The following is a 27,167-nucleotide window of genomic DNA, read 5'->3' as shown; positions in this document are numbered from 1 at the left end:
GAAGATGAAAAAAGAAAGATGGAATTTGAAAGAAGAAAAATGGAAGATGAAACAAGGAATATGGAAGATGAAAGAAGAAATATGGAAAATGAAAGAAGAAATATGGAAGATGAAACAAGGAATATGGAAAATGAAAGAAGAAATATGGAAGATGAAGAAGAGTCTTTACGTAAATAAGTACTTACTAAAACGGGTTTATAGAAAGAGGAAGAAGAGTCTTTTATGGTTGAGAATTTAAAGTCTTTTAAGGTTTGTCTTTAAGTCTTTGAGTATGTTAGTGTATTTAAGGCTGTTAAGAATTATGGTTGAGTCTTTAAGTCTTCTAAAATTTATGAATGAAAGATGTTTTCTTTAAAGTCTTTTAGTTTAGTCTTTTAAGTGGCATTTATCACACCTAACAAGTCATATCAATTGAAGATCCATTCATCATTTCACCTAAACGATACTAAACCAAACGAACTACCTAACCAGTTATCAATACAAAGAAAACCTTTTTCAAGACACATAACCGACCAACAAGAAAACTAGCAACCTAAACAGGTAACAATACAAATCAACTAAACCATTCAAACAAACCAGAGATCTAAACCAAACGAGGCATTTTTATTAAAGTAGAGTTAGTTACTGACCTGTATTCGGAGACACCATAAGCATGTACCCGATGCTCCATCAAATACCCTCACAAAAAAAATAAAAGATAGTGAGCATTATCAACATCATAATCAACATTTCAATATGGCAACTAAACAACGACCACAATCCTTCAACAAAACCATCATCAAAATTACATCATCTAGTCTAGCATTTCATCATTGACATTAAACGTTAAACTTGAAATTCTTATCGAGTAATCATCTACATTTCATCATCATCGTCATCAGCATATGCAGATATATTAAGCAAATTAGACCTCCCTAAAAACCCCCCAAATTATCCCCATTTTCGAAAATCTCCCAAATCGAAAACCCTAATTTGATCCAAATTGAAATTACTCAATCAACAATCACTCGCAATTGGATTCAAAATAGACCACCGTATGTAATACTGTAACCCTAAGCCCCAATTTTAACCCCGATAAAAACCCCCAAAATTTTTCCCCAAATTCGAAACCCTAATTTTATCGAATACAATCAAAACCAAATTCACAACAATTTCAATTCGTACACAACAAAACATACAAACCACAAGTAGACACAAACAATCTCATCAAATTTCCCCAAATAAAATTCCCAAAAAAAACCTTAAAATTTTTTCTCCAAATCGCAAACCCTAAAAATGACGATTCGATTTCAAATCAAGCACGAAAAGGACGATGAAGACTAACCTGGATGCTACGTATGGATGGTCGACGATGGGAAGACCTTTTCACCGGTTGTTTTCGCGTCATCGCCGGCCACCACGAAATCGCCTCCAGATCGCCTAGGGTTTTCGAGGAGAAGAAGAGAAAAAAGAGAAATGAAAATGGGTTCAATTTTTTTGGGCCCCGAAATTGTTCTCTTTTTTCCAGCCATATACGTGTCGCCACGTCACGACGATCCGGTATCATCAGGTTCGTCCGGACGATACGGGCTCGTTAAAAATGGGCCATTTTTTTGTGGATTTCGTCTTGGATTTTGGGCCTGATACTCAGCTTGAACCGCTGATGTACCTGCTCTAAGGACCATAACATTTTGTGTTGTTGTCCGGAATTTGTTAGATAATATCGTGTTTAACTCGTAAATCACTCTTATTAGATATGATTAAACTAGCGACTTAAATACTCTCAAAATCCCTAGACCATTGACTACTCAGTCCCACGATTACACTTAGATTAATTTCAACACTAGGTTTTACATTTCCATTTGCAATTTAACACTGTGTTTGGTGTTTATGCTTGAATTCTCCTCTTCTTCTTTTTTTTTTTGTTTAAAATGACAACAATAACAAATTCATTTAGAGAAAACACACACCAAACGTACATAAACTCAAATGCAAACAAGTAAATGAGGCATTAGCCTACCTTTCTTGGCAAACCGTATCTTGCCTACCGACAGAAACCTTACTAATTTCTTCTCAAATGCACAAAGTAACTTTGAACATCATTAAATATTTAAACATTATTCATCATCATCACATGGTGACGTCTTTGAGAGACGAGATTGGGGTCATTGACTGAGCCATGAAGCTTTCTGTCCAACACCTCACTAGATATCTTTCCCATTAATTGATAGAAAGCAATGAGCTCAGAGAGTCGTTCAACGTTCATTTTATTCATTATGCTCATCGCTTTCCTCTGCTTCGCCTCATCAAGCTTAGGTTTTTGCGTAAACGATCCACCGTTCTTCATCGTCGCTCCCATCTCTTTTAGCTTCTTCTCTTGCTCCACACTTAGAGCCGTATTTGACTACAGTCATGCATCAAGCAAACAAACATATGTTATGGTATAGTCATCACGTCACATTTCCATTGACTTTTGAAGTCATGGTCTAGAGTTACAATGTAGTTCATGCACTATCATCTTAAAGAGGGGTAAACATAAAAACAAAATAAAAACTAAAATCATTCTGAAGTCCATCCGATTTCTTTGTAAACCAAAGACAGTCATAACATTTTTAATGCCGAAAAATGGTACCGGCCAAACTTGATGGGAACCGAGTTAATTGAGATTCATGAAAAGTTATACTCCCTCTATTTGATGTTTTGATTAAAAATATGCATATTAAATTTTTTTTTTTGCTTTTTACATCTCCTAAGCAAAAATCATCGATACTATTAAAACACTCCATATCTATATGTCTGAATAATAAGAATAAATCAATTTTAATCTTTAGCGTTTAACTTTTTTAATAAATGTCTTATAATTAATTTTTGTATTGGAATCCAAAAAAAATTTATACTAGGTGAGGACCCGCGCCAAACGCGGGCTTGCGATATTTATAGAGCTAATTACAAAATTTGTAGAAGTAATCATTCATAAGTAGAAAATTTGTAAGTTATATATAATCTTCTCAAATGATATGTTTTAATATTCTCTTGTTCTAAAAATACTAACTATCATAAATCATTTATTTCTTTTTTTAATAATGGTGAAAAGTTTAGATATTATATAATTTAATATTTCGAAGAGTATTCGTTGTTATTGTGATATGTATCGTTAATAAACCCATAAATTTTGATAATTGAATAATGGTACTTTTGAAAAAACTCATCATTTTATCAAATGTGATCATTATCATCGTTGTGTGCATCAATATTTGCTGATATACAACATTTCAATATCGCATATCTTTAAGTTGCAGTTTGTTTCAGTGTATACTTTTCAAATACCATTATGGTTTTGTACTCGAGTTCCTTTATGTTTAATAAAAGTATTGAGTCTCAACAATCAAGACAATTCTGAAACACAAGTAAATCAAAGTGTCATTAAAACAGACAATTTAGTTAGTAAAGGTCTAAACCAAAACAAATAAAATAAACTACAGTTTCTTTACATTCTGAAAGATTGTCTTATATACAATGTTCAAAGTATTGGTTTGTGGTTTACCCATATATAGTATCTGTTATCAGAATCTTCAAACCAGCTCTTGAAGTAACATGTGATATAACCACATAAAGTTGTCCATGGGAAAATACGAGTTTTGGTAAATACAGTCCAACATTTTGAAAAGTCTGTCATTGGTTTTTATTGATTGTCATTGCATAGGCGATGACTACAAGGAATTGTCTACGCCTCATTCTAAAAGGAAAACTTGTCTCGGTGGGGGAAACAATCATTCATGGGATCGAGACCTTTTGACCAATATACTCACCACTTACGTGGTTAGCTTGAATAACATGTTTGACCAATTGTGTTACTAAGAGTCTTGTTCCATTGCATAAACCATTTATAGGGTCAATATTTCGAAGCAACATAATAGAAATTCATATTTTCAGTTTTAATTCATGGTTCTGCAATCCAGAGATCTTAAAACTATTAAGATATTCCTAGGTGTAGATTTTTTTGTCAATATTGCCCTTATCAGAAGTATCAATACTGTCTGAGCTTAAGTGTAAGATCATATATCTATATGCATAAAGCGTTAAATATGTTTACCTTGTATTTCCGACAACATGTAGACTGAGAATTGCTCTATCTTGAAAAAACTTTGGGTTTCTCTCCGATCTGTACGAATCAACATACACTTATCTTACTATCTCCTTAACAGGATCGAAACATTCTTTTATCAGTAAATGGCCAGGGATTTCAACTTTGGCTTCATTACCGTTAGTCGAATTAATTTTGCCGTCGCCTATGTCCAAAATTCACTTCAAGAAAGACTCTAGCTCATTAACGCGATCATCTCCAACACTATTTTGAAGCTTCATATTCTTGGTCAGTTCCAAAACAGTACAACTGTCCCATAGAGTAGAAGAATTTATGGTAGCCGTAAGAATTTGAATGTTATTACCTCTGTCAATAACATGCAATATTTGCTTGAAATCTTCACCAAATACAATGACTTTCCCACTAAAATGTCACCAGTTTTGAGTATATCACACATATTCTATCTAGAATCTCAAAACAATATTTACTCATTATACGAGCCTTGTCCCATATTAGTAAATTTAGCTTCTCTTATCAAATCAGCCTGAGGTGAATTGCTGTTTATTGAGCACATTGTATTCGAACTAACAACAATCGGGATGCCAAATCTCGAATGGGCAGTTTGCCCTCTTGCAACAGCAATGATGTTATCCCGCTTGACACAAAAAAGTTTACTCCACAAAAAAGTTTTACCCATTCCACCAAAATCATATACGAAAAATATACCACCAATATCATTGTTTACTGCTCCGATAATTTAATCATTTATACTCTGTTGTTCATCGGTGATGGTTTTCAACATGTCTCTATGTGCTGCACGTAACTTCGCATGATCCATAGTAAAAACACAATAAAACACTAAAAATAATAAAATATTTGAAAAGCAACTAAAAATATCCATAAAAAGGGTCAAAATACAGTGTTATCAAACACAATATTTTGTTGTAAACGTCATTATATAAGACTCTTAAATGCGTCATGTTCATCAGCATCAACAATATATTCTGTTGTTTATCCTCTTTTTACACATATGCAATATTTACCCATCACCCCCTCTCCTTTCCCATCATCACATTCTCATACTTTGTCATCTTTATCTCTCTACTCATACTTTGTCATCTTTATCTCTCTACTCATACTTTGTCATCTTTATCTCTCTAGTCTCTCTCCTCTTCTTTAACGTATGTGTCTTCTTCTTCTTCTTCTTCTTCTTCTTCTTCTTCTTCTTCTTCTTCTTCTTCTTCTTCTTCTTCTTCTTCTCTCTCTTCTCTCTCTCTAACTTAAACTTCATCTTTTTCATTCGGTTTTTCATTATTTTCTTTCTTCTAATTTTCCTTCTTTCTGTTATTACTTTGTCTTTTTCCTCTTCCTCTCTTGCTTCGTCCTCATTACCTTATCTTTTTTTATCTTTTGATTTACCTTCTCTTATATATATTTTTATTCTTATTACTTATTAAGTTTAGGTGGGTTATATTTAAATTCGAGAAAAAAAAGTCCAGAAATAGTAATATGGTAATCTAATCCTTGTAAATATAAAAATAACTCACTAAAATCTTGTCATATATGTGTGAACCCCAAACTAAATAAAAGGAAAACACAAGTCAAAATTACCATAAAACAAAGCATTTCATCACAACTAAAAAAACACGAACTATAAGATGAACAAAGAGTTTACGGATTGTTACGCAAAACCTATCAAAGCTAAATAAAACGCCACATAATATTTTTTTATTAATGGCACATAGGACAATCACTATGAAGACGACACATCATATTTTTAACTTCGTATATAATAATATAGATATGCATAGAACAATTTAGGAAATCTAGCATTTGAATAGTTTTTTTTCAATAAAATTTGAACTATAAATAAAAACAAACAACACATTAATCATATTTTAGTATATTATATCTTACATATATATATATATACATAAATTTTATAATTATTAATTTATGTTTATGTTGGAACCATATATTTACATAGGAGTTTCAAAAAAATTATTATCTTATTATCTTATCGAATTTGATGGATTTTTACACTAACCCGATTCGGAACCAGATAAAATTTATTAATTTATAGTGATTATTAATTTATCGAGTATTAATTTATAGAGGTTCTACTGTGTTATGTTCTCTTATCAAACAGAGGGCTAAGACCTAATTCAAGGATACTTTACCTGTGATCCTCTGCAAATCCCCAAATAAGGAATGTTCTGTTCGAGGCAGAGCTTTACAAGAGCAAACTCAATAGAGTCTTTTTCCTTGTCAATAGCTGCATCACTCGCGTGTGTTTTCCGGATCTCGTCGAGTTCTTCAGGTGAAAGTAACGATATTTCAGACTCGTATAGAGAAGGGTCGATGTCTTCTCCTTCACAGAGCAGAACTCCGTGGATAGGTTTGAAGCTCTCAAGCAACTTGTGAACGCCAGCCACACGTGGTACAATCACCGGCACAGCACCGTGCTCCACTATAAGATCAAGATGATACTCACCTAAATGAAACAAACAAATCTAACATAAACTCACGAAGATAGTGGAAAATGTAAGAGCAAAACGTACATTCCAGGAATCATGAAGGAAGTATTACCAACGAAATCTACGAACTTGTTCTTGCGAAGGGTGCGTCTAGAGACGACAAGGACGCGAGGGAGGATCTGAGAGAGATCATTAAGGCTAGGATTTTCCATCTTCTATGTGAACTGAGAAAGTTGGAGTATAGGTGTTTTGAGTTGAGAGAGAGAGATAATGGAAGGTAAATTTATAGCGGAGAAGGGACCAATAGGCTACCTATTACTGTTTACTATTTATGTTGATGTTGATTAAATGATTCTTAAAGTGTACTATAAACCCGTCTCACGTTTTTTTTCAAGGTCAAAATAAAAAAAAAAGTGAAAAATATAAAATGGTTTAAAGTATCCTACGATTAAACATTTTGTTTCTTTTGTTTGTAAGACATGATTATGGTTGTTTTTCTTCCATTATCTTAAAGCAAGTGTTTGCTTACCTTCAAATGATGAGGATCGGCCGGGTCGGGTAATGAGGGAAGTGGAATATGTCCATAGTCCAACTTTTTGTAAAGTTCAAGTCTTTCCATTGCAATTTCAATTATTTTTAACTATCTGAAGGTGAAAACTTCACCTGGTAAGGAGCGAACTTAGGTGGTGACTATCGGGGTCACATACCATCTACTCTTTTTTTTTTAATTGAATAAACTTTAAATAAATTTGATTTAATATATTATTTTAATAGGTTTATAGAAAAAGGGAAACTAGGTGTGGTAGCAACAATCCAAGAGCAAATTAGCTTGATAAAACAGTATTATTTTATTGGTGAGAAAATACCTCTTACTTCCTCATCACAACAACACGATAACATGTTTTTTAAACGTTAGCGGGTACCGATTTTTGCTTGCTTCTTTTTCTCTGACAAACAGCAATTCTCTTTTTTACTTTTTTTCAAATTTTGAATTACAAATCATTGCAGCACAGAAGCTTTACTTTTCTTCTCACATTATCGGTTCACCCATTTCTTCTCTCTCATCAAATATCCCCTATCTCTGTTTCACTTTTTTCCAGCGAGGCAGAGAGATTCTTCCGGCGAACCAGAGTAATTTTTTAAGGCGAACTAAACCATGGACCCGAAAGCGTTTGCTTCGACGATGATTTGTGGAAGGTAATTTGTCGATTATCACCTCGTTGAAGTTTGGGTTTGCTCTTCAATTCTCGCTTTTCGTCATCGTCTTTTTTTATAGATCTACGAATCCCAGGGTATCTCGTCATCGTCTATTAGTAGTGGACTATATTTTTTCGTTTTGTGTTCAGTGATATGCGAAATATCCGACTATCCGAGCCGGACCCCTTTGCAAATGAATTGTTTCTCCAGATCCGCGATGCACTGGTTGATATTTTTGAAAGAGTTGCAAGGGAGTCTGCAAAAAACGCTTGCTCGTTTGCTTGTTTATGTAAGTTCCTCAACGAAACTTTCAAGGAACTATCTGTCATTAGGGTTTTAAACCTTAGTGCCTTTGTCCAAAAACCCAGTTTGATGAAGCAGTACCCTATGTTCCTTGAGGCAGCGATTAGTGCCGGTAATCCGACATCATTGTACCTCCGCGGCATGACCAAGATTACAGTTGATAACGATATTGAGGGTTCCGTTACGTTTTTTATCAAAGCGTCAAAAGCTGGAGTCGATACTGCGACTTTAATGCTTGCAATTTGAGGCACTGCATACGGTCTTTATGAGGGAGGGCTGGTAATCCTTGACCGTATAGTTGGTTGGAAGTCACGAATGGAGTACATGGAAGGGATTGCAAATCAAGTGATGGATTTGATCAAAGCTTGCAAAGAGCCGACGGTGCACGGGATCTTTCCCAATCCTTTTTCCGAATTCCCCATATGCAGATTCAAGCATCAAATGATCTGTGAGCATTGCTACCTGTATGTTTACTACCAGCTGGCAAAGAGTGTTTTCAATCGATAGACGACTATGTTGTAATGGAATACTAGTAGTCAGCTATTATATTTTTTTTAGTTGTTAACTTGATGTTATTAAGTTTATGTTGTAGTTGAATACTGGTTCCGTGATTTCTGGGTAAAATCTCTTTTTTTTGGTTTTTGAATTGTTTGAATTCGTAACTCACTTTTAAATACATGAGGGTAATTTGTGTCAACTGTTTTGGTAACCTTTAAATTTATTTTTGTAAAAAAAAAAAAAACTTCCACAAAACCACCCTTAAATACCCCTCATCATGTCACGTCTGCCATTTTCTTTACTTTTCTCTCTCACCTCCGAACTTCTTCAGCAACCGCACTGCCCTTTTATTTTCTTTGTTGTCTCTGTTGTCGTTTCACTTGTATTCTCACCGTCACCCTCCATTGTAACCTATTTTAATTTCCGCCTGACATCGACGTTGCTTTCCCGGTGAACTTCGATTTCGTTCGGCGAAATCCAAGAAATCCGCCGACTCGCGCTCGCCGTCGTCTTTCTTTGATTTAGGTATAACACTGTCCGCCGTTCTCTTTTCTCCCGCATATCTTTTCTTAATTAAGTTCATACCATTCGTACACTTGAGATCTCTTATTCTTCTCTGTTTTTTGAATATGAAAATGAATTCTATGTCAGGCACCGATAACAAACTATTAGTACGCAATTACTCGGTCTGTTATTTTGTTGAGATGTTTGGTCGTTTATGTTTTTTTATTGAAGTGCTCGCAGATCTGTCATGGGGTGGCTAGTTATTCGTCTTTTTGTAATCGATTAGGGTTTCTCCCTTGGCTTAGGGTCATGATTGTCTTTTCACATCAGGGTTTAGATCTAATGGTACTGTTCTATGAATAATCAACTACCCATAAACAAATTTGTAAAAACGAGGTTAACATCTCAGCGTCGGTGTGTATTTCTTTTTTTTGTACTCGAATAGGGTTTCAGTTTTTCTTCCCTTTACTATTATAATAGCCTTTTCAGTTAGTCAACCTCTAAATGTACCTGATCATACTAGACTGTTAATAAAAGATAAATACCTATGCATAATCAACTACTTTCAATTAAAACTGTTTTTCTTGGTTGTTTTCAGGGCAGCGATGAGTAGCTTGCCGGATAGGCTTTTCGCCTTAGGCAATGAACCTGAGAATAAGAAGGTCAACACTTACTTTCAGCTGAATTATATTGACACAATCACTTGCGCTTTGGAAGAAGACCATTTGGAGAAGCTTTCCTCTTCCCAATTTAGCAAAATTATAGAGACTGGAAACAAGATTTCATCTTCAGTGAGATTCCTGCATTTCATGTTATCTAGGCAGTTGGTTACAGCAAAAAAGAAAGAGTTGTGGTGTCTCTTTGCTGGTCAGCCCATTCGGTTCTCAATTCGTGAGTTTGCAATTGCAACCGGCTTAGATTGTTCGAAGTTGCCTCCACAGCGTGAATTAAACGAGAGGAAGCTGAGTAAGCAGACGAAGAAGTTATTTGGGTCAAGTGCGAATGCAACTCCTGGGTGGATAGCGAGCACACTTTCTGGCAGACCATACAAGGACAAGGAAACCAGATTTAAGCTCGCATGCCTACTCCTCATAGATGGTGTGTTGTGTCCCACGTCTAGAAACGCTAGGATAAGTGGCGACCACATCTTAATGGTTAAAGATGTTGACAACTTCCTTGAATATCCTTGGGGTCGTAAATCATTTGATTTGACCATGGACTGCATCAGAAGTAAGACAGATACCCCTTCAAATTTCCTCCAGCCCACTTGTGCTTTTCAGGGTTTTTTACATGCACTACAGATGGTGATTTTGGAGTGTGCGCCTACTATATTGGTGAAGGATGTTAAGGGTAAGGGTAAATCGGTAGGAGACGATGAAGACGAAGAGGATGAATCCCCGCTTATACGTCCTGGTGGTGCGAAGCCAGTGAACATATCAATGCCTCATGTGAAGCATCTTGATAAGGACGTAAAGGTACCACTTAATCCAAACTACATAATAGTAACTTACATTTCATTGCATACATACGATGGTAGACATATAATTGTAGTCGTCTACTAATAGTCACACACTACTTCTCATTCATAATTTCACAATACTGCCTTATATGTCTACTATTATGGAGTGAGGATATTCAGACTAGTATACATTAGTAGTTGATTACATGTAAGTGTATTATTGTAACTGTTTACCTAACATTTTCTCGGTATATCAGGTGAAGGTGAAAGCAATTTTACCTGACGATGAGAACTTGTTTGCTGAAACCGAGTTGGGAATTGATGATGATGTCTCCGACGAACGCGTAGACAACTTGCTTGCAGCAATTTCACGAGGTGACAAATTTACCAGGAAATCATGGAATGGTGGTCAAAAAGCAAGCCTTCATAAAAAGCAGGAGAAGACCCAAGCCTCATCTTCCCGTAGCACACCTTGCGAGGGTCCTTTAAAGGATTCTGATTCCTCTGCAATTCTGGACAAGCTCGATGTTTCACAGTCTTTGATTTTACAGGAGCTCAAAAACCTCCGAGAAGATTTCGGCAATCTCCGTTCAGAAGTTTCCACAGCATTGTCGAACTTCAAGCTTGCAATTTCTGATATACAAGGGCATAAACCGAAAGAAACTACAACCGGAGAACCAAAAAAATCTGCCACCGGGCAAGCAAAGAAATATTCCACCGGGAACTGAAGAAATCGATGCCTACGAAATCTACACCTCCCATTCGAATTCAGCCGAAGAAATCCACCCATGTAAGGTTCGCCCAAGTTTCTTCTTCAGAAGAAGAAACAAAGTCATCTGAATCAAAGGAGATCGCGGCATTGATAGTTATGTTGGTGAGGAGAATGTCGAAGGTTAGTTATCTATTAGTAATTTATCACTAGTAATCATTTACTTCATAAGAGGATCATGTTGTAGGTTTAGAGCATGATGGTGAAGGCAACGAAAACGAAGGAACCCTGGACGATCATAACGACGCAGATGGTTAGTTGTATACTAATAGATAACTAATATAGTATTCAACTACTATTATACAATTCTTAAATGAATTTTCAATTTCTCATATTTATGTATTCAACCAGAAGAAGTGAATCTCGACGGTGAAGGTATTGGAAACGAAGGTCAGAATGACGACCAGAATGACGATGATGGTTAGTACTTACGACTATTAACCGATTATTAGTGTATGTCCACTTCTCATTTCTATGTATTGATTCAGATGTTGAAGGACTAGAGGATGGTGGTAATAGAGTGCATGATGGTGATGTAAATGCACCAGCTGACCAGGCGAAGTCCCTGATGGACATGGGCGGTTCTTCTGCTTTGGACCAGGCGACCATCGCTCATAACCAGATAGCTTCGGTTCTTTCGGACTTAGCGAAGGACCCTTACGAGGTAAGTAGTTGATTACTAGTAATCAATTACCTTGTAGTGTGTGATCAACTACTGCCTTACCTGTAAACTTCTATTGTAGGCATATACCACAGTTCCTTCCACCGCCGTAAACTCTGGGATTCCCTTTATGGATCAATTTTTTGTCGAGGATGACCAAATTAGAGACGTAAACCCTTCACCTGCGAAGTCTGAAAAAACATTAGAAGATCGTGCAATTGTTAGTAAGCTTTTATATGTTAGATAGTCGTATAATACATAAACAGATGTAACGTAGTTATCTTTTTAATTTGTAGGTTAATGAGCACCTTAAAGCAGTGGAAGAGCCCCCTATCCCAGCACAAACCAGCAGTGAACTCCCACAACAAGGAAAGGTTGGTGCTCGTCGTCAGATAATTAACTATTAATAGCTAACTGTACCATTAAACGACTATGTCTTATTGGTGGTAGGTTACGGATGTCGTAAAGCCCGTCACAAATAGCGAAATCCCTGAAGGAGTTGAACCTCCTGTTTGGTCACTCGGTCTTACACAAGAAGAAAAAAACATGGTAGAGGCCAATAAGATTCCAAGCGAGGAGCCCCAGCCGGTCCGTAAAAGTAAACGAGTGGCCCAACCTTCAACCACAATGTCAGACTACGTGGTTCCACGCCCAAAACGATCTAAAAAGAATGACAATTTGGTGGACTTGAGTCATTTCTTCGCGCCACCCACTCCTGAGCAACTCACTTTCCTACAAACAAGGATGGAAGAAAGTCGGTAAGTAAACGACTTTTGATTAATTTCGAAAGCACGTAATGCGTATACATATTTATGTGTTTCATTTGTGTAGGAAATAGGATTGCTGGGATGGGATATTCCTCTCGGTGAACATACTGAAAGAGATAGTATCCCTGAAATTCCCCATATCTTCTGTGGTAATCATTTACTAGTAGTTTATTAATAGCAACTACTAATTTCCGTTTACATATAGCTGAATACTAACCAACTCTATCTCTCTTGCTAGTCTATTGACAGTGTCATTAGGTTGTTCTGGCATCAGCTTTCTGAAATTAACGATACCCATTCGAAAGTTGACTTCGTTGAGTATGCCTTCATTCACCAGATTGAAGAGCTCTACCCGAAGTTCATAAACCCGCCCAAAAAGAAACCAGTCACACTACCGACTGGTGCTCTTGAATATGTCAAATCTAGGCGGTCATGGTACACTCAGATTGGTCGTATTTACTGTCCCTACGAAGTGGACTGTAAATACTGGGTTGGGTTATGCATCGATTTTGAGAGCCATGAGATATTTGTCCTCAATCCTTACGAGACTTTTAAGGAGATGAAGCTTAAGACCAGTGTCTCCCCTCTCGCTCAGTGCCTACCTCATTTCATTAGGAAAGTCGCCTACAATACCGAGATGAAATCAGACACCCTTATCCCGTTCACGATCAAGGTCGTCAAACCGATGTTCCAGACACTGAACCTAGGTATGTTATCATTTTCGTGAGATATTAACATACAAGTAGTCGATTATATGTAAATCTAATTACAAGTAGTTATCTATATTAGTATCACTTACAAATAGCTAACTATTTTTTGCAGGGCTACTTGGCTTGATGACGCTCATGTCGCTTCAATTACACTCTTCCAATATATCACTTGATATGGCTATCGGTGATGATGTTGTTCGTGATGCCGCTCTTAAATTTGCTTACGATCTCCTTTGCCTGATCGAACCGTCTTCGTGATTCCCAACCATGTCAAACCGACGTACTTTGTACGCTATTATTGTCCTTTATTTTTTAAAGCTGTTGGAATGTTGTTATCTTGTTGGATGTTTGAATGTTTATTGACACCTTAACAACTTGAACTTATTTGTGGTATTATGAAGGCACTATTTATTTGTATTTCAATAACTACGATGAACTCATATTAGCTTGACTTATTTTTTAGAGTACGTACTTAATAGTATATAACTACTGTAGTAGACAATTACTAGTGGTCGTCCATGTATTATGAGTAGATCCACGTTTTTTTAGTAGACCTACTATGGCAATTCATGAGGATCACTTTAGAACTACCTATTTTAGAATACTTAGTTGACTATTAGCATTCCAAATATTATACTATTCATCCAATTCATGAGGATCAATTTAGAACTAACTACTTGGAATAAATAGTTGACTATTAGTATACCAAATATAATACTATCCTATCCACCCTATGCAAAGTAGTCAAAATAGGTGAGGAATATGAAGTCTCCAAATCCAACAATCATAGAATATTAAGGGTTAAGAGTATTAGAGGCAATACAAATCCAAACAAATCCGCAGGAATTAAGTCGGGAAAAGGGCCAAAACCAACCCGAACTAAATTTGATGTGCCGAAAAAAATCCGAACTAAAATACGGTGCCAAAAACTATATGAATTCCAAAATAATTTAAATTTCCTATCAAAACTTTAATATAAGTGTCAAAATCTACTTTGACTAACTTTGATGTTAGTCAACTGTTAAAAAACGCTGACGTGGCATGATGGAATATGACTTGGCATGACACGTTGTCACCTTACTAAAACGACGTCGTTTTACTAAAACAAAAAATTTAAAAATTTTCCTCTTTCCTAGATTCGAACCCGAGACACTATATACCATATCCAAACGCGCAGACGAGTTGAACCATGAGACATTATGGTTATGTTTTACAGATACATTTATATATTATTAATTCGCCTGTGTAAATAAAAAAAAAACAAAACGAGAACGTGTTTCCACCTGATGCGAACTGCACCACCGGAACCCTTTCCATCTGCTTCGTCTTCGTCCGCGACCGAGATGATCTCGCTCTTGTCAACGGCAAGAGATTCCAAGAAACTGAGCCTCCACGAAATGACTGACGCGAGCGCGTGCCATCACCAACCGCTCGCTTCACGTCTTTGACGAGTACCGGATCCGACATCTGATGGGCGAATTGAATACATCGTTGTTTTTTTTGTTTTAGTAAAACGACGTCGTTTTGGTAAGATAATAACGTGTCATGCCAAGTCATATTCTGTCATGCCACGTCAGCGTTTTTTAACAGTTGACTAACATCAAAGTTAGTCAAAGTAGATTTTGACACTTATATTAAAGTTCGGATAGGAAATTTAAATTATTTTGAAATTCAGATAGTTTTTGACACCGTATTTTAGTTCGGATTTTTTTTGGCACATCAAATTTAGTTCGGGTTGGGTTTTGGCCCTTTTCCCTTGATGCATTGTATCAAAAAAACCTTCAAACTTGCAAAACAAGATGTAGGCCCTACACATAAACAAGATGTAGTCCCTTCACTTGAAATTTGAAGTGCATCATATCCGAGTCTCCCTGCCTCATTCCAAAACAACACCTGACACAATCATTACTTATCCTTGACCGGGAGCTTGCAAGAAGCTCTGTTGTGACCTTTACCCTGACACTTGCTGCAAATCCTTGTCGCATTCCTCGCACGCCTCTGTTTCATTCATAATTAATTAGTTCTCTTGAAATTTACATAGTTGTCTACAACATAGTTGGATACATTTTTCAGAATTTTACCTTAAACTCTCCTGATGGTATCCTGATTTTCCTTGGACGCCCCGGTGGCCTGCGCATTAATGGAGGAAGCAACTCGTTACCAGAACTCACCGGTGTTGGCACTGGGTGAAAAACTCCGTCATAAAGGGCTCTCCGGTATTCTGTTGTGTACACCTCTCCCACAGCTCATTTATCTCAATTCCGCAGCAAGAAGTAGCAGCAATTGCATGGCGGCATGGAATGAGTAGCATTTGGAACTCCCTGCAGCTGCATGACTTGGAAACTAGGTTCACTTCGAACCGATCCCCCTTCCTGTTGTAAACTTCGTATTCATCGCTTCCCACAGCAACCACCTTCATTACATGATAGTTAGTACCAATATTCGGTTACAAGTAAATTGAAGACAATATTCGTCTACGTTTACCTTCAGTTCGGTGCAACCATAGAAGTTGTCGTCCAAAATATCACGAACTTTGGGATTTACAGCATGATTTTCAGCGGCTGAGGCACTTTTCCTCCTTACAAACCAACTGATAAGACTCATTCTAATCGCCTCAAGCATTGAGATTAGGGGGAACTCACGGCATTCCTTCAATACCTTGTTCAGAGATTCGGCTACATTAGTAGTCATGATGTTGTAGCGGTCGCCAATGCACTACGCCCGAGTCCAGTGTGGTAATCCCATATCCATTAAATACTTGGCGCAACGAGGGTTGATGTTTTACAAATCTTTAAATATTTGCTGAAACTCGTGCATTGTGTAAGCTTTTGCAGCTCTGACCATAAGAGATGGAAGACGGCTCTTTTTGAATCGGGTTGTAATGTTCCTCGCCAGATGAACTAGACAAGCACCATGGCCCGCGGATAGGTACACCTACATACACCAGTTACATAGTTAACTATATATATGCGTATATATAATTATAACTATTAACAAATATAGTTCTCTACGACAAACCTTTTGAAGCCCTGAGTATATGCTACCATGACGGTCAGATATAAACATAACGGCGCTGCTATCCGGAATGATGGTTTTCAAGCAATTGAAAAACCATTCATAACATGCATCGTTCTCACTGTCTACAACAGCATATGCTATCGGGTAGATCTGAAAGTTTCCGTCTTGAGCACTTGCACAAATCAGCCACCATATCGGCTCACAAGATGTGTCCCTGATATGAAAGTATGATAACATAATTTATGAATATTCCATAGTCAACTATCAAGGTAGGTATCTATTATAATAGAATACTCACCATCGATCAGAACCACGGGCCGCAAGTATTTCAGTTCAGCAACTGAAGCAGCAAACGCGATGAAAAGGTACTTGAACCTTTGGCAACCATTCTTGTCCGCAACAAACTCTGTCATGCAAACCGTTCCCGGGTTGGAGCTCTGAAGATTTTCCAGGTACGAAGGGAGCAAGGCAAAACTTCCAGAAACTGATCCAAACGCTCTTTCAAGTGCCAGTTCCCTGCACCTCCACGCCTTCCAGTAAGAGATGTTAACCTACGTAATACAAGTAGACAATTACTGTGTGATATAATAGAAACAGATAACTACGGGTAGTTAACTACAGAAGACTAATAATGTCATCTAGATAGGAAATTGTGGTGTCAGCCATAAACAAGACCTGGAACTCTTGGAGCATTATGCGCTGAATTTCTATTGGACCCGGTCTTCGCTGCCCTGCCACAAATCTTGTGGAGATCAGCTCACCAATCACTTGCGTTGTTGCTTGTTTGTGATACTTCCAGTGGTCTTCAATGGGGCATGTGTGTTTAAGCGTGGCCTTCTTAATCTGGAAGTTCCCTGTCGCATCCATCAAGGAAGCATAGACCCGCCATGGACAGCTCTGATTAACTCACAGGAACTCCATATAGCTTGGAGTTGAGCGTGGAGTCCTGAAATGGAATTTTCTGTTGATGGCATGGATGGCCATCTTAATCTTGCACTCCACTTTGTTACGAAAAATCCTGCCTACGAAAATTCCGTCCCCCCTCGTACCGCACGTCCCTCAAGGCACTGTCAATTCCTGCATTATCAAAGGCACAATCTGATCATTTCCTAAAGTAATGTACTACTTGGTAAATACTCATATATAAACAACTACTCACTGTCGTCGGAAATTTCATCAACGATTGGGGGAGCATCCCTCCCAAACATGGCAGGGAACTCCTCTGTCTCATTGAAGACCCCATTAATGGTCTCGTCGGCGCAGCTGTAACGGGCGGAATGATTGCTACATTCCCTTTTTGGTGGGCCTTTTTTTTGGTTCGTTTTCTTGCACTTTGTCCTTTCCTTTTGCACGTCTTTTTGCCACCTCATCTTCATCCTTCACCGAGTCTTCATCATCCTTCGCAGACTCGTTGAACTCTTCGTTCCTCCCATCAAACGAGTCATCATCACTCACCAGAAAGTTCAACTCTCCATCCAGACGAATTACATGCTCTTCCACATTGTCACCGCTCTCATCTTTCTCACCAGATTCTCCTGTATGCATCATGACTTAAAATATCAGCTTCTTAAAGGTAATCAGTTGCATAGTATACGCCTACTTATAGTGGTCAGATGATAATTATTTACTAGAAATATATTACACAGTGATTCAAACTTTATAACCAACATCAACAACGTCTATTATTAAGTGATTAGTAATAGCTGTTAACTATTAATACAGATCTCATTCTTGATTTTTTTTATAATCCACATCGTCAACGTCTATTTATAGTTGTATACCGTTCCGGTTTATGTAACACTAGTTAGTACTCGTCTACTTTGTAACGTTAGTTCGGGCATATTTAGTGTAATAGACAACTACGTGATAAACAGCTAGTTCTAAGATCTTACCCTCTTTGTTTTCATCGCTTTTATCTTTTCCACGAGATTCTCCTGCACAGAACATTATTTTAAACAGCTAGTTATAACTTCTTTATAAATGTATTAGTATAACTACTTTGATGTAATAGTTAACTACTTTATAGGCAACTGGTTATAATATATTACCCTCGTTATCTGCTTTGTTATCGGCTGATTTTTCGTAGACAACCATAGCCGTCTCCCTTGTTGCAGACTCCCTCACACCCTCACTCAGCTGATCATCATCCGCGGTGATGCAGAGATTCAGCTGGTTAATCTCGGACCTCATTTCAACAAAAAGGGCGACATCATCGTCCGTTCGTATGGAGACTGGTGGTGCGTCCCTTCCGTCGTCCATAAGCATGTACGCGGGCCACTGGTAAGTAAGAGCCACGCCAACGTCTTCGTGTATCCCCATTTTCTCTTTAGTCAGCTTCACCACTTCCTTGAACTTCATCCTTGAGCTGAGAAAAACAGCTTGGCTATTCCCTGTGCGCTCCGTCAGAAAAGTCCACACTCCATTCCCACCTTCGAACCATTTCCCCCTCACAAGCAAAACCATTTGTCTCCCCAACATCTATATTCACCACAAAGAAAACAAACACTAAATAACTAACTACTAATTAAAAAGTAGTCACAATATTCATCTAGGAGTAGTCATACCTTCGTTAATCTTCTTTGTAGACAAACCCTAACAATGTTGTTTACTAGCGGCGGTGTAGGATGTTATGAGCTTCTATCTATTTATGTGACCCACCCAAGACCACACGCTATAAACCTATCCGTACAATCCCATACTAAACGACAAAATTTCGAGTTTGGGTTTAGAAAGTAAAGCCAAAAGTTTCGCTTGTTAGTGTTTGGGAAGCATGGTAGCGTGTCAAAATGTGTTAACTGGTGTGGTCCCATCCGGCGTCAGAAAAAGTGCTGTTTTCTTTTCGGGGACAAGGGTTAGCTCGTCATTTCCACCTGCTTTTTTTCATTGACTTCTGTTATAGACATAATTGACTGCCTTTCGCTGGTAGTCTCCTAATTGATGCCTCCAAACATAATATTGATGCAAATCAAAAATGCTTTCTATATTGTCAAAAATATATGTCTTCATTGAAAGTGTCATAACAAAAAGTTTTAGATCCCCACTCTCCGGTTTAGGGCTTGACTAGTTTAAATGCAGCGGTTGCGGTTGCGAGTGCGGGAGTTTGCGGAAGCAGATGATTGCGGTTTTGAGCGTTTATTCAGCGGTTTGCACGACTGGTTAAATTTTTTAAAGCAGATCCGTTTGCGGGACAATTTTGACTGGCAAACCAGCGATTGTTTTAGCGGTTAAACATAAAATTACCAAAATAAACATCATATATAATTATAAAAAACAAAAAACTATATTATTATGATTAATATCAAAATAAATAGTTTAAAATAATTAATAAATTATAAATAAATAAATTAAACTAAAGTATTATGGCATTTATGCTTTTATCTTATTTAATAAGATACATATTTATAATTTTTTACTTTAAATTTAAAAGTGGAAACAGAACAATTAATATAAATAAATTAAACTAAAGTATTATGGCACTTATGTTTCTATCTTAATTTTCTTCAACTGATATGAAAAACCATGAATAGACTAGAATTTGATAGAAAAAGTGAAAATTAGGGTTTATATATATAAGAGAAGATTAGTAGGGTTAGGGTTTTATAATTGTTTTTAACGTAATCTTTTTTTTAACGTGAATTTATTTATTTTTATTTTTTTACCCAAAACCGCAAACGCTGGCGGGAAGCAGCTTTTGGATTTCTGCAGTATATAATGATACGGAGCGGTTTGCAGCGATTTCTATGATTGTGATAAAACGCCACTAACTGCTACCAACCGCAAACGCTGAGTTTGCTGGTGATAGCGGGTGAACCAATCAACACCTTAGTCGTAGACGTTTTTGGTGGCAAAAAAACTTGGATTTTTATAGGTCTAGCAGAGATAGTTTGGGTTTCGGACAAAAATAATTCGGTCATCAGAAAAAAATAAGCGAATAAAAACTGTAAACAGCGTATGAGATAACTACAGGATTTCAGAAGTCGCGAGGATAAGAAGATGCTAATAAATAAAAACGTTAGGATTAGGTTTGCCAATATACTACTGCTTATCTGCAGATGTAATAAATTCTGAAAAGTAATCCACGTTTTTTCATCTTTCAGTAATTTGATAGACGTCCAATTACGTCCTAGGACCTATATTAAATATATACGCAATAATGTTTTTTTTTTTTTGAAAATATGTTAAATTATATTTAAAAAAAAGACCGTTCTTCTTTACATCATCGATTTAATAGATGAGCAAATAATAAATTCTAAAAGCTAGAAAACAGAGCAAGAATTGTTTATAAAAACAGAGCTTTGGTATCTTCAAGTTCGGGAGCCAAACCAGACTTCCAGACCTCCTTCGTAACTGTGATCTCCAGCCAATCGAAGCGAGCTTAACAAGTTGCGAGTCATCTTATCTAAATCGGAGATCAACATCTGCGGGGAGCGAGAAACGTCACCATGTCTCCTCCGATTTCGTTCCCTCCAGATCCAAGTAAGTGAAGCTTGAAAAAGATACCGGGCGATGAACAAAGTGGTCTTGTTCATCACATCAGACGAGAGCAGGATTAAAATCTCATCCCAGTTCTGCGTATGATGTGTATTGGGCAGTCCTCCAGCAAGGTCGTCCCAGATTTGCCGCGAAAAGTTACATTCAAAGAACAAGTGTGATCTCGTCTCCATGGGTATAGAGCAAAAAACACAGGCTATTGAGATGCCTCTGTTCCATTGCGCCATTCGAGTACCTGTCGTTAATCTGTCCAACATCGCCATCCAAGTGATGAAAGCGAATTTTGGGGTTGCTTTCCGAAACCAAACGATCGAGCTCCAGGGTTTCAAAGTTGCAGGTTGTCTAATAATATTCCAAGTTTGCTTTGAGGAAAACTTGGCTCGGAATTTGCCATTCTTTGCTTTCCATAGGTGTTGGTCTTCGCAGCTGTTTCGGTGCAACGCTGCTGTCGCTAATTCCTCTTCGATAAGGTTGTGAGACGTATTCCTGTGTCGTTTGCGGCGATGCGTTTGCGAAACAGATGCGACTGAAGCATAGGCAGACACACCAAAAGTGATGAATCCAGTTCTGCCAGTAACATCAATGAGCCGCCCAATCGTGCTCCAATCATCGTACCAGAACGAGCTGCCCTCTCCATTGTTTATTTTATTGTGTGATGCAGGCTTCTAGCTGTATTTCGGTCTTTCAAAAGATGTCGCCAGATCCAGGAGCCCTGTACTTGGGAAGCTGTTAGAGCCCATAATGGTTTATCATGAAACAAGTATGTCTTGGACCATAAAACCCACAGTGAGGACTTATTTGAGAGCAGTCTCCACACCAGTTTTAGACTGCAGACCTTGTTTTCTTCTTTCAGAGACCGAATACCAAGCCCTCCTTCGTTCCTTGGCTTGCAAACATCTGTCTATGCTACCTTTGTTTTCTTCGCGCTAAGACTAGGGCCGGACCATAGGAAGGAGTTACAGAGGGATTCCACCTCTGATATGCAGCTTCGTGGTAATCTGAACGCGGATATCCAAAAATTAGTAAGGCCAGATATGTCTGAAAGCAGCAACTGTAGACGCCCTGCATAAGAAAGATGGCGTGCTGTCCAAGAACCTATACGCCTGCGTATGCTCATAACTAGAGGCGCATAGTCTTCTTTAGTCATTCGTTTCGACATCAGAGGTAGACCGAGGTAACGAACTGGTAATTCACCAACAGCAAAAGGAAATCGATCAATGATAGATTGTTGATTCCCCTCCGAGATGCCTGCCATAAAGATAGACGATTTTTCCAAACTAATCTTGAGGCCCGAAACAGCTGCAAACTGATCAAAAACTGTTACGATTCCCTCGAAAAAACCAAGAAATCGTCAGCGAAACATAGGTGTGTCAGTCCTATCTTCCCACAGTTATGGTGATAACCGAATTTCTTATCTTTTGCAGCGTTGTCGAGCATACTAGACAGAACATTCATGCATAGAATAAAGAGGTATGGAGATAAGGCACAGCCTTGACGCAAACCTCTTGTGCTTTGAAAATACCCAACAAGCTCGCCATTTACTTGGACTGAAAAGGATGGAGTAGATATACAAATCCTTATCCAGTTGATAAATGTGAAAGGAATTCCCAAAGCCTCGAGAACGTTTAACAAGAAACTTCATTGGACTGTATCAAACGCTTTGGCTATATCAATCATCATAGCGCATCTCGATGGGCCTTGAGTCTTATGGTAATCATTTACGAGTTCAGAAGCAAGCAAGATGTTCTCAACAAGCAGCCTATCCTGAATGAATGCTGATTGATTTGGAGCAATCAGATTCGGGAGGACCTTCTTGAGCCGATTTGCAAGCAGTTTTGATATGATTTTGTAAAGAACATTGCAACCCGAGATTGGCCTGTAGTCCTTCATCGTTTTGGTGTCAGTTTTGTTGGGAATCAGAGCGAGGATAGTCGAATTAACTCCCTTTGGCAGGAAACCAAATCTGAAAAATGATTGAACGGCAACAATTACATCACGTCCTACAATTGACCAAGCCCCTTTGAAGAATTCAGATGTGAATCCATCCGGTCCTGGCGACTTGTCGTTTGGCATAGAAAACACGACTTTCATCACTTCCTCCTCTGTGACTTCCTTTATCAGTTGCTCACTCTCCACAGACGTGCATTTCTGCTCCAGCAACTCCTCAAGATTTTTGACAATAGCTCCCTGATAATCCGATGGAGTAGCTGACAGGAATTCACGAAAATGCCTTTCAGCTTCCATTTTTATATCAGATGGATCTCGCAGAATTACGCCATTAGTATTCTCAATCTCACTTATCGTGTTCGTCGAGACCCTGATACATGCAGCTCGGAAGAAAACCTTATTACACTTGTCTCCCACATTTAGCCAGTGTAACTTTGATCTCTGCTTCAAAAACTTTTCTTCCAAATCTGAGAGATGTTCCCAGCGTATCAAGGCGTTTGTTTCAGCTTCAAGACACGATGTTGAGGGGCTTAGAGCGTTGGCTTCCTACTTCTGACACAAATCCTTATAAGCTTCTTTCGCGCGGTTTGGAAGGTCACCAAGTCGTTGTTTGGCCAGAATTTGCATGCTTGGCTTTAAATCCTTTATTTTTTTTGACAACCATTGCATTGCAGAGGTCGAATGGAACAGCTCTGTTGTCGACTCCCATTTGTTTTTGACAGCCGGGATAAATTCTGGCATCTGTGTCATTAGGTTTACAAACTTGAATGGTCGTTTTACAGCCTGATTCGCAATATCCAAATAAAAACGCCCTCTCAGATGGTCAGAGCACCCCCCTGCCTCAAATACACAATATGATCGCGGTTGAGATAAAAGCCAGACTTCATTTATGAGAACCTTGTCCAGCTTTTTGTGTATTAACCCCTCACTTCTCTTGTTGCTCCAGGTTAGCCACAGTCCATTAAGACCCATATCTATCAGATTACAATGACAAACCGTCTCTTGAAAATCTAGAAAACCAGATATCCGAATGTGAACCCGAGTTTGAATGGTCTTCATCAGAGAGGATCTCATTGTAATCTCCACATAACATCCATCTTTTGTCCTTGCACATTGTATCATGCAATTGTTTTATCTCTTCCCACAAAGCTCTTCTCTCACTCGCTAGGTTTGCAGCGTAGACAAATGAGCAAATAAAATCTTCATCTTGACTATCTATTGACACTAAGCAAGTGATCATTTGCTCGCTTTGTTTTATTACAGATAGCTGCACATCATTACTCCAGACAACCCAAATACGACCCAGCCTGCTGTGATCATAATTTGAGACAACAGACCAGCCCGGAAAAACCTACTCACGATACCTGCACATCGATTTTCAGTCACCCTTGTTTCCAATAAACACCCAAACTTCAGAGAATTCCCACGCACCCAATCCTTTACCACCTGCTGCTTATATCTTTTGTTAAACCCGCGTACGTTCCAAAAAAAACCTGTCATTAATGATGATTTTGGTTTTTGTTCCTCCTCTTCCTCCTAGAGGAGTTCTGGTCTGTTTTCGTGTATCCGGTGGAACACACATGTGAGCTGATTTAGCAGCTCTAGTTAGAGGAACTCGGCTTCCTCCAGCATGCGCCTCTGAATCATTGAACTTTGCTCTAGACACATCTGGTAATGTGTCCACGGCTTGAGTATTTTCCATGTGATCCCCATCATCATCTCCAGGTTCCTTCTCATCACCTTCTTCCCCTTGTTTCTCAACACTCAGGTCATCAGATCCTTGACTTCCCTCCCCAATCACCTTGCCCTCCTCTGTGTCATCACCAGCGTCTTCCTCCAAACCAGAAAAACGTGATGCCATAGCAAATTCTACAACAGGACCCTGATCGCAGTGAGTTTGCCTTAACGTTTTAGAGGGGGATATCCAGATCTCCTCTGTTACTATTGTCCTCTGCTTGTCACCAGCGGTGCTTTGCTCCGCAGGCTGAGCTACAGTTTTCAAAGGGGGCTGTTCGTTTTGCGTCTCATGCACCTTATCCTTATCTTTAGTCTTCGAAACAGAAGAAAGGATAGTTGAGATGGCTGTTTTTACCGGAGTAGCGGTCACTCTTGCTTGAGTTGCTTTTCCTGGTGTTTTAACCTTATCCACCTTGCCACTTGAGTGATTTTGAGCACTCTCCGCCTCTCTGCGCAGGATTGTGATAGGCCCGTGAGCTGCTTTACATTCAGTACCTGTGTGACCCCATCCTCCACATGCTGCACAGTGCGGCGGGAGCCATGGGAATTCGTACTGCACTTTTACTGTCATTCCATCAAGCTCAAAACAGTGTGTCGCAGGTAATGGCTTCGTCAAATCCACTTCTACTGACACCCGAACTACATCAAACTGCTTTACCCAAATTGTGTCTGGGTGAAGTTGCTTTGGGACCCCGACTGGGCTAGCTAGAAAGCTTAAACCCTTCTAATTGTACAACTTTCGCGGTACATTTTTCAAGATTACCCACAAAGGGATAGAATTCATGACTGGTTGAGCCTCTTCTGCAACAGGGCTCCATTTAGAAACAAGCATCGGTATATCCTTGATATTCCACATCTTCCGACACAGAACTCTGGCACCTTTGTTTGGAATCTTGAACTTGACCGTTGTCTCATTCACAACATAGACTTCAATTTTCACTTCTCTGTCCAGTGACCAGATCTTGTTTACGGTCATGTGAATAGAGCCGATGTGAGGGACTCTTTTCAAAAACTTCTGATAACACCGGATTTTGACCATTTTTATGGATCACTTTAATATCTTTTACAGGTGTTTTTACTCCATTTTCAAAGGTTTTCAAAGGATTTCTATGTTTCCGGATTTTAAAAGACTTTTCATGTAATTTGGGATAAAGAGGCACAAATTGGAACAAAAAGACTCTTTTGGATAAATGCAGACCGTCAGAACTCTCATGGAGAGACGAAGACCTTCTCACCGTCTGATCACCCTCAAAATTGGACAACTTATAGAAGAATCAACCTGCTTTCAAATGCACTTGGTTTGGAGACATTCCAACTGTTGGATCTCAAGATATTCCATTTGCCCTGGAGCCACTCGAAAACGGCCAGCGAGTCACGCGACCGCGGCCAACAGCTTATTTCCCGCGGTCACGTCACTCCCGACCGCGGCCATCAAGTTCCGAATTAAAGCCCATATTCCTGAAGCCCAAAGTCATTCTCAGCCTCAATTCCGGAACCCTAGAGACCATGGAGTATTGAAGACTATAAATACTTGTCATTTAGGTCGTTTTTAGAGAGAACCAATTCATACTTTACAGAAACCCTTTTCCTTTAGCCGTTTTTATGCAATTTTTGTAGAAGATTATTCAAGTCCGAGTTCTTCAATAGAGAAGCTTTCTTCATCTCTTTTTTTTACTGTTTTTCACTACTTTTATTAAAACCAATGATGATGTCGACCTCAGCCATGTCTGAGTAGATCTCGAGTTGGGCTTAGGGTTCCCAAAAGGGGCTCTCATAATCGATTAAGACATTTAGGTTTATAGATCTGGGATTTCGACCTGTTCTCTGTTTATTCTTGTTCTTATTGCATGTATGCTTGATTGATCACCTAGTATCTGATCTAGATAGTAAGTGTTGCGAAAGTTTTCATTAAGTATCAGCCCTAGAATGAAATACGCAATTTTTCCGTAGGAGTGGAAACCTACCTGCGGCGAGATCATGAGTATTGACGAGTCTTGTGCAGCTCTTGCGTTCTCTCCCTTCCAGGGCCAGAGTGGAAACCTACTGGTCAGGGTTGCGAGAAACAGTTGGTTATGATCACGACAGTGACGTAGTCATACCGCCGTACTCTAGCTCTAGAACCACCTATATATTGATATCCGTCAATCCCAATCTATCTACCCTAGTGTCAAAACCGATAATGATCCCTTAGAGTTCCCAAAAGCTCAGCGTTTTTAGCCATAGTTTACAAACCAATCGATTTTTATTTGCTTATTTAGATCTGCATTTCAATTGCCTTAGTTCGATATTTTACTTGCTTTACTTGCTTTCTATTCAATTTTTTCTACTTGCTTTTAGGATAGATTTATTTGCTTTCTTCTGTTTTAGTTTAATTCGTGACAAACAACCAACCTTTAAAACCAATTTAGTCTAGACATAAAGTTAAAAACCGTAGAAGAATACCAGGCACACAAATCTCTGTGGATTCGATCCCTAAATACTACAATTGATTAGCTGTGCACTTGCGGCTTTCATTTGTTTTGTTAAGGGTAAAACTTATTCCCTCACACAGTTGACACGACATCAA

The 27,167-nt window shown here is 38.5% G+C and overlaps 3 protein-coding genes across 3 annotated transcripts; 2 read left to right on the top strand and 1 right to left on the bottom strand.

The window, feature by feature from the left end:
* The first annotated feature begins 8,355 nt into the window (after positions 1-8,355).
* LOC112085335 lies at positions 8,356-11,229 on the top strand. The gene is made up of 3 exons (XM_024154542.1): positions 8,356-8,504; positions 9,641-10,517; positions 10,759-11,229. Exons 1-3 carry the CDS (start codon positions 8,356-8,358, stop codon positions 11,227-11,229), a joined length of 1,497 nt encoding a protein of 498 aa, XP_024010310.1.
* An 8-nt stretch (positions 11,230-11,237) lies between these two features.
* On the top strand, positions 11,238-13,666 carry LOC112085330. The gene is made up of 9 exons (XM_024154536.1): positions 11,238-11,393; positions 11,445-11,523; positions 11,622-11,690; positions 11,759-11,934; positions 12,014-12,151; positions 12,228-12,305; positions 12,382-12,689; positions 12,948-13,405; positions 13,521-13,666. The coding sequence occupies exons 1-9, from the start codon at positions 11,238-11,240 to the stop codon at positions 13,664-13,666; spliced, it is 1,608 nt and encodes a 535-aa protein (XP_024010304.1).
* Positions 13,667-15,313: 1,647 nt separating this feature from the next.
* LOC112085325 lies at positions 15,314-16,099 on the bottom strand. Its single transcript, XM_024154530.1, has 4 exons — positions 15,893-16,099; positions 15,580-15,821; positions 15,490-15,538; positions 15,314-15,406 (listed from the first exon to the last, which is right to left on the bottom strand). The coding sequence occupies exons 1-4, from the start codon at positions 16,097-16,099 to the stop codon at positions 15,314-15,316; spliced, it is 591 nt and encodes a 196-aa protein (XP_024010298.1).
* Positions 16,100-27,167: the final 11,068 nt, after the last annotated feature.

Source organism: Eutrema salsugineum, unplaced genomic scaffold, assembly GCF_000478725.1.
Source record: "Eutrema salsugineum unplaced genomic scaffold, Eutsalg1_0 scaffold_9, whole genome shotgun sequence".
Lineage (NCBI taxonomy): Eukaryota > Viridiplantae > Streptophyta > Magnoliopsida > Brassicales > Brassicaceae > Eutrema > Eutrema salsugineum.
The sequence above is the reverse complement of the archived record's forward strand: the minus strand, read 5'-3'. Positions and strand labels throughout refer to the sequence as shown.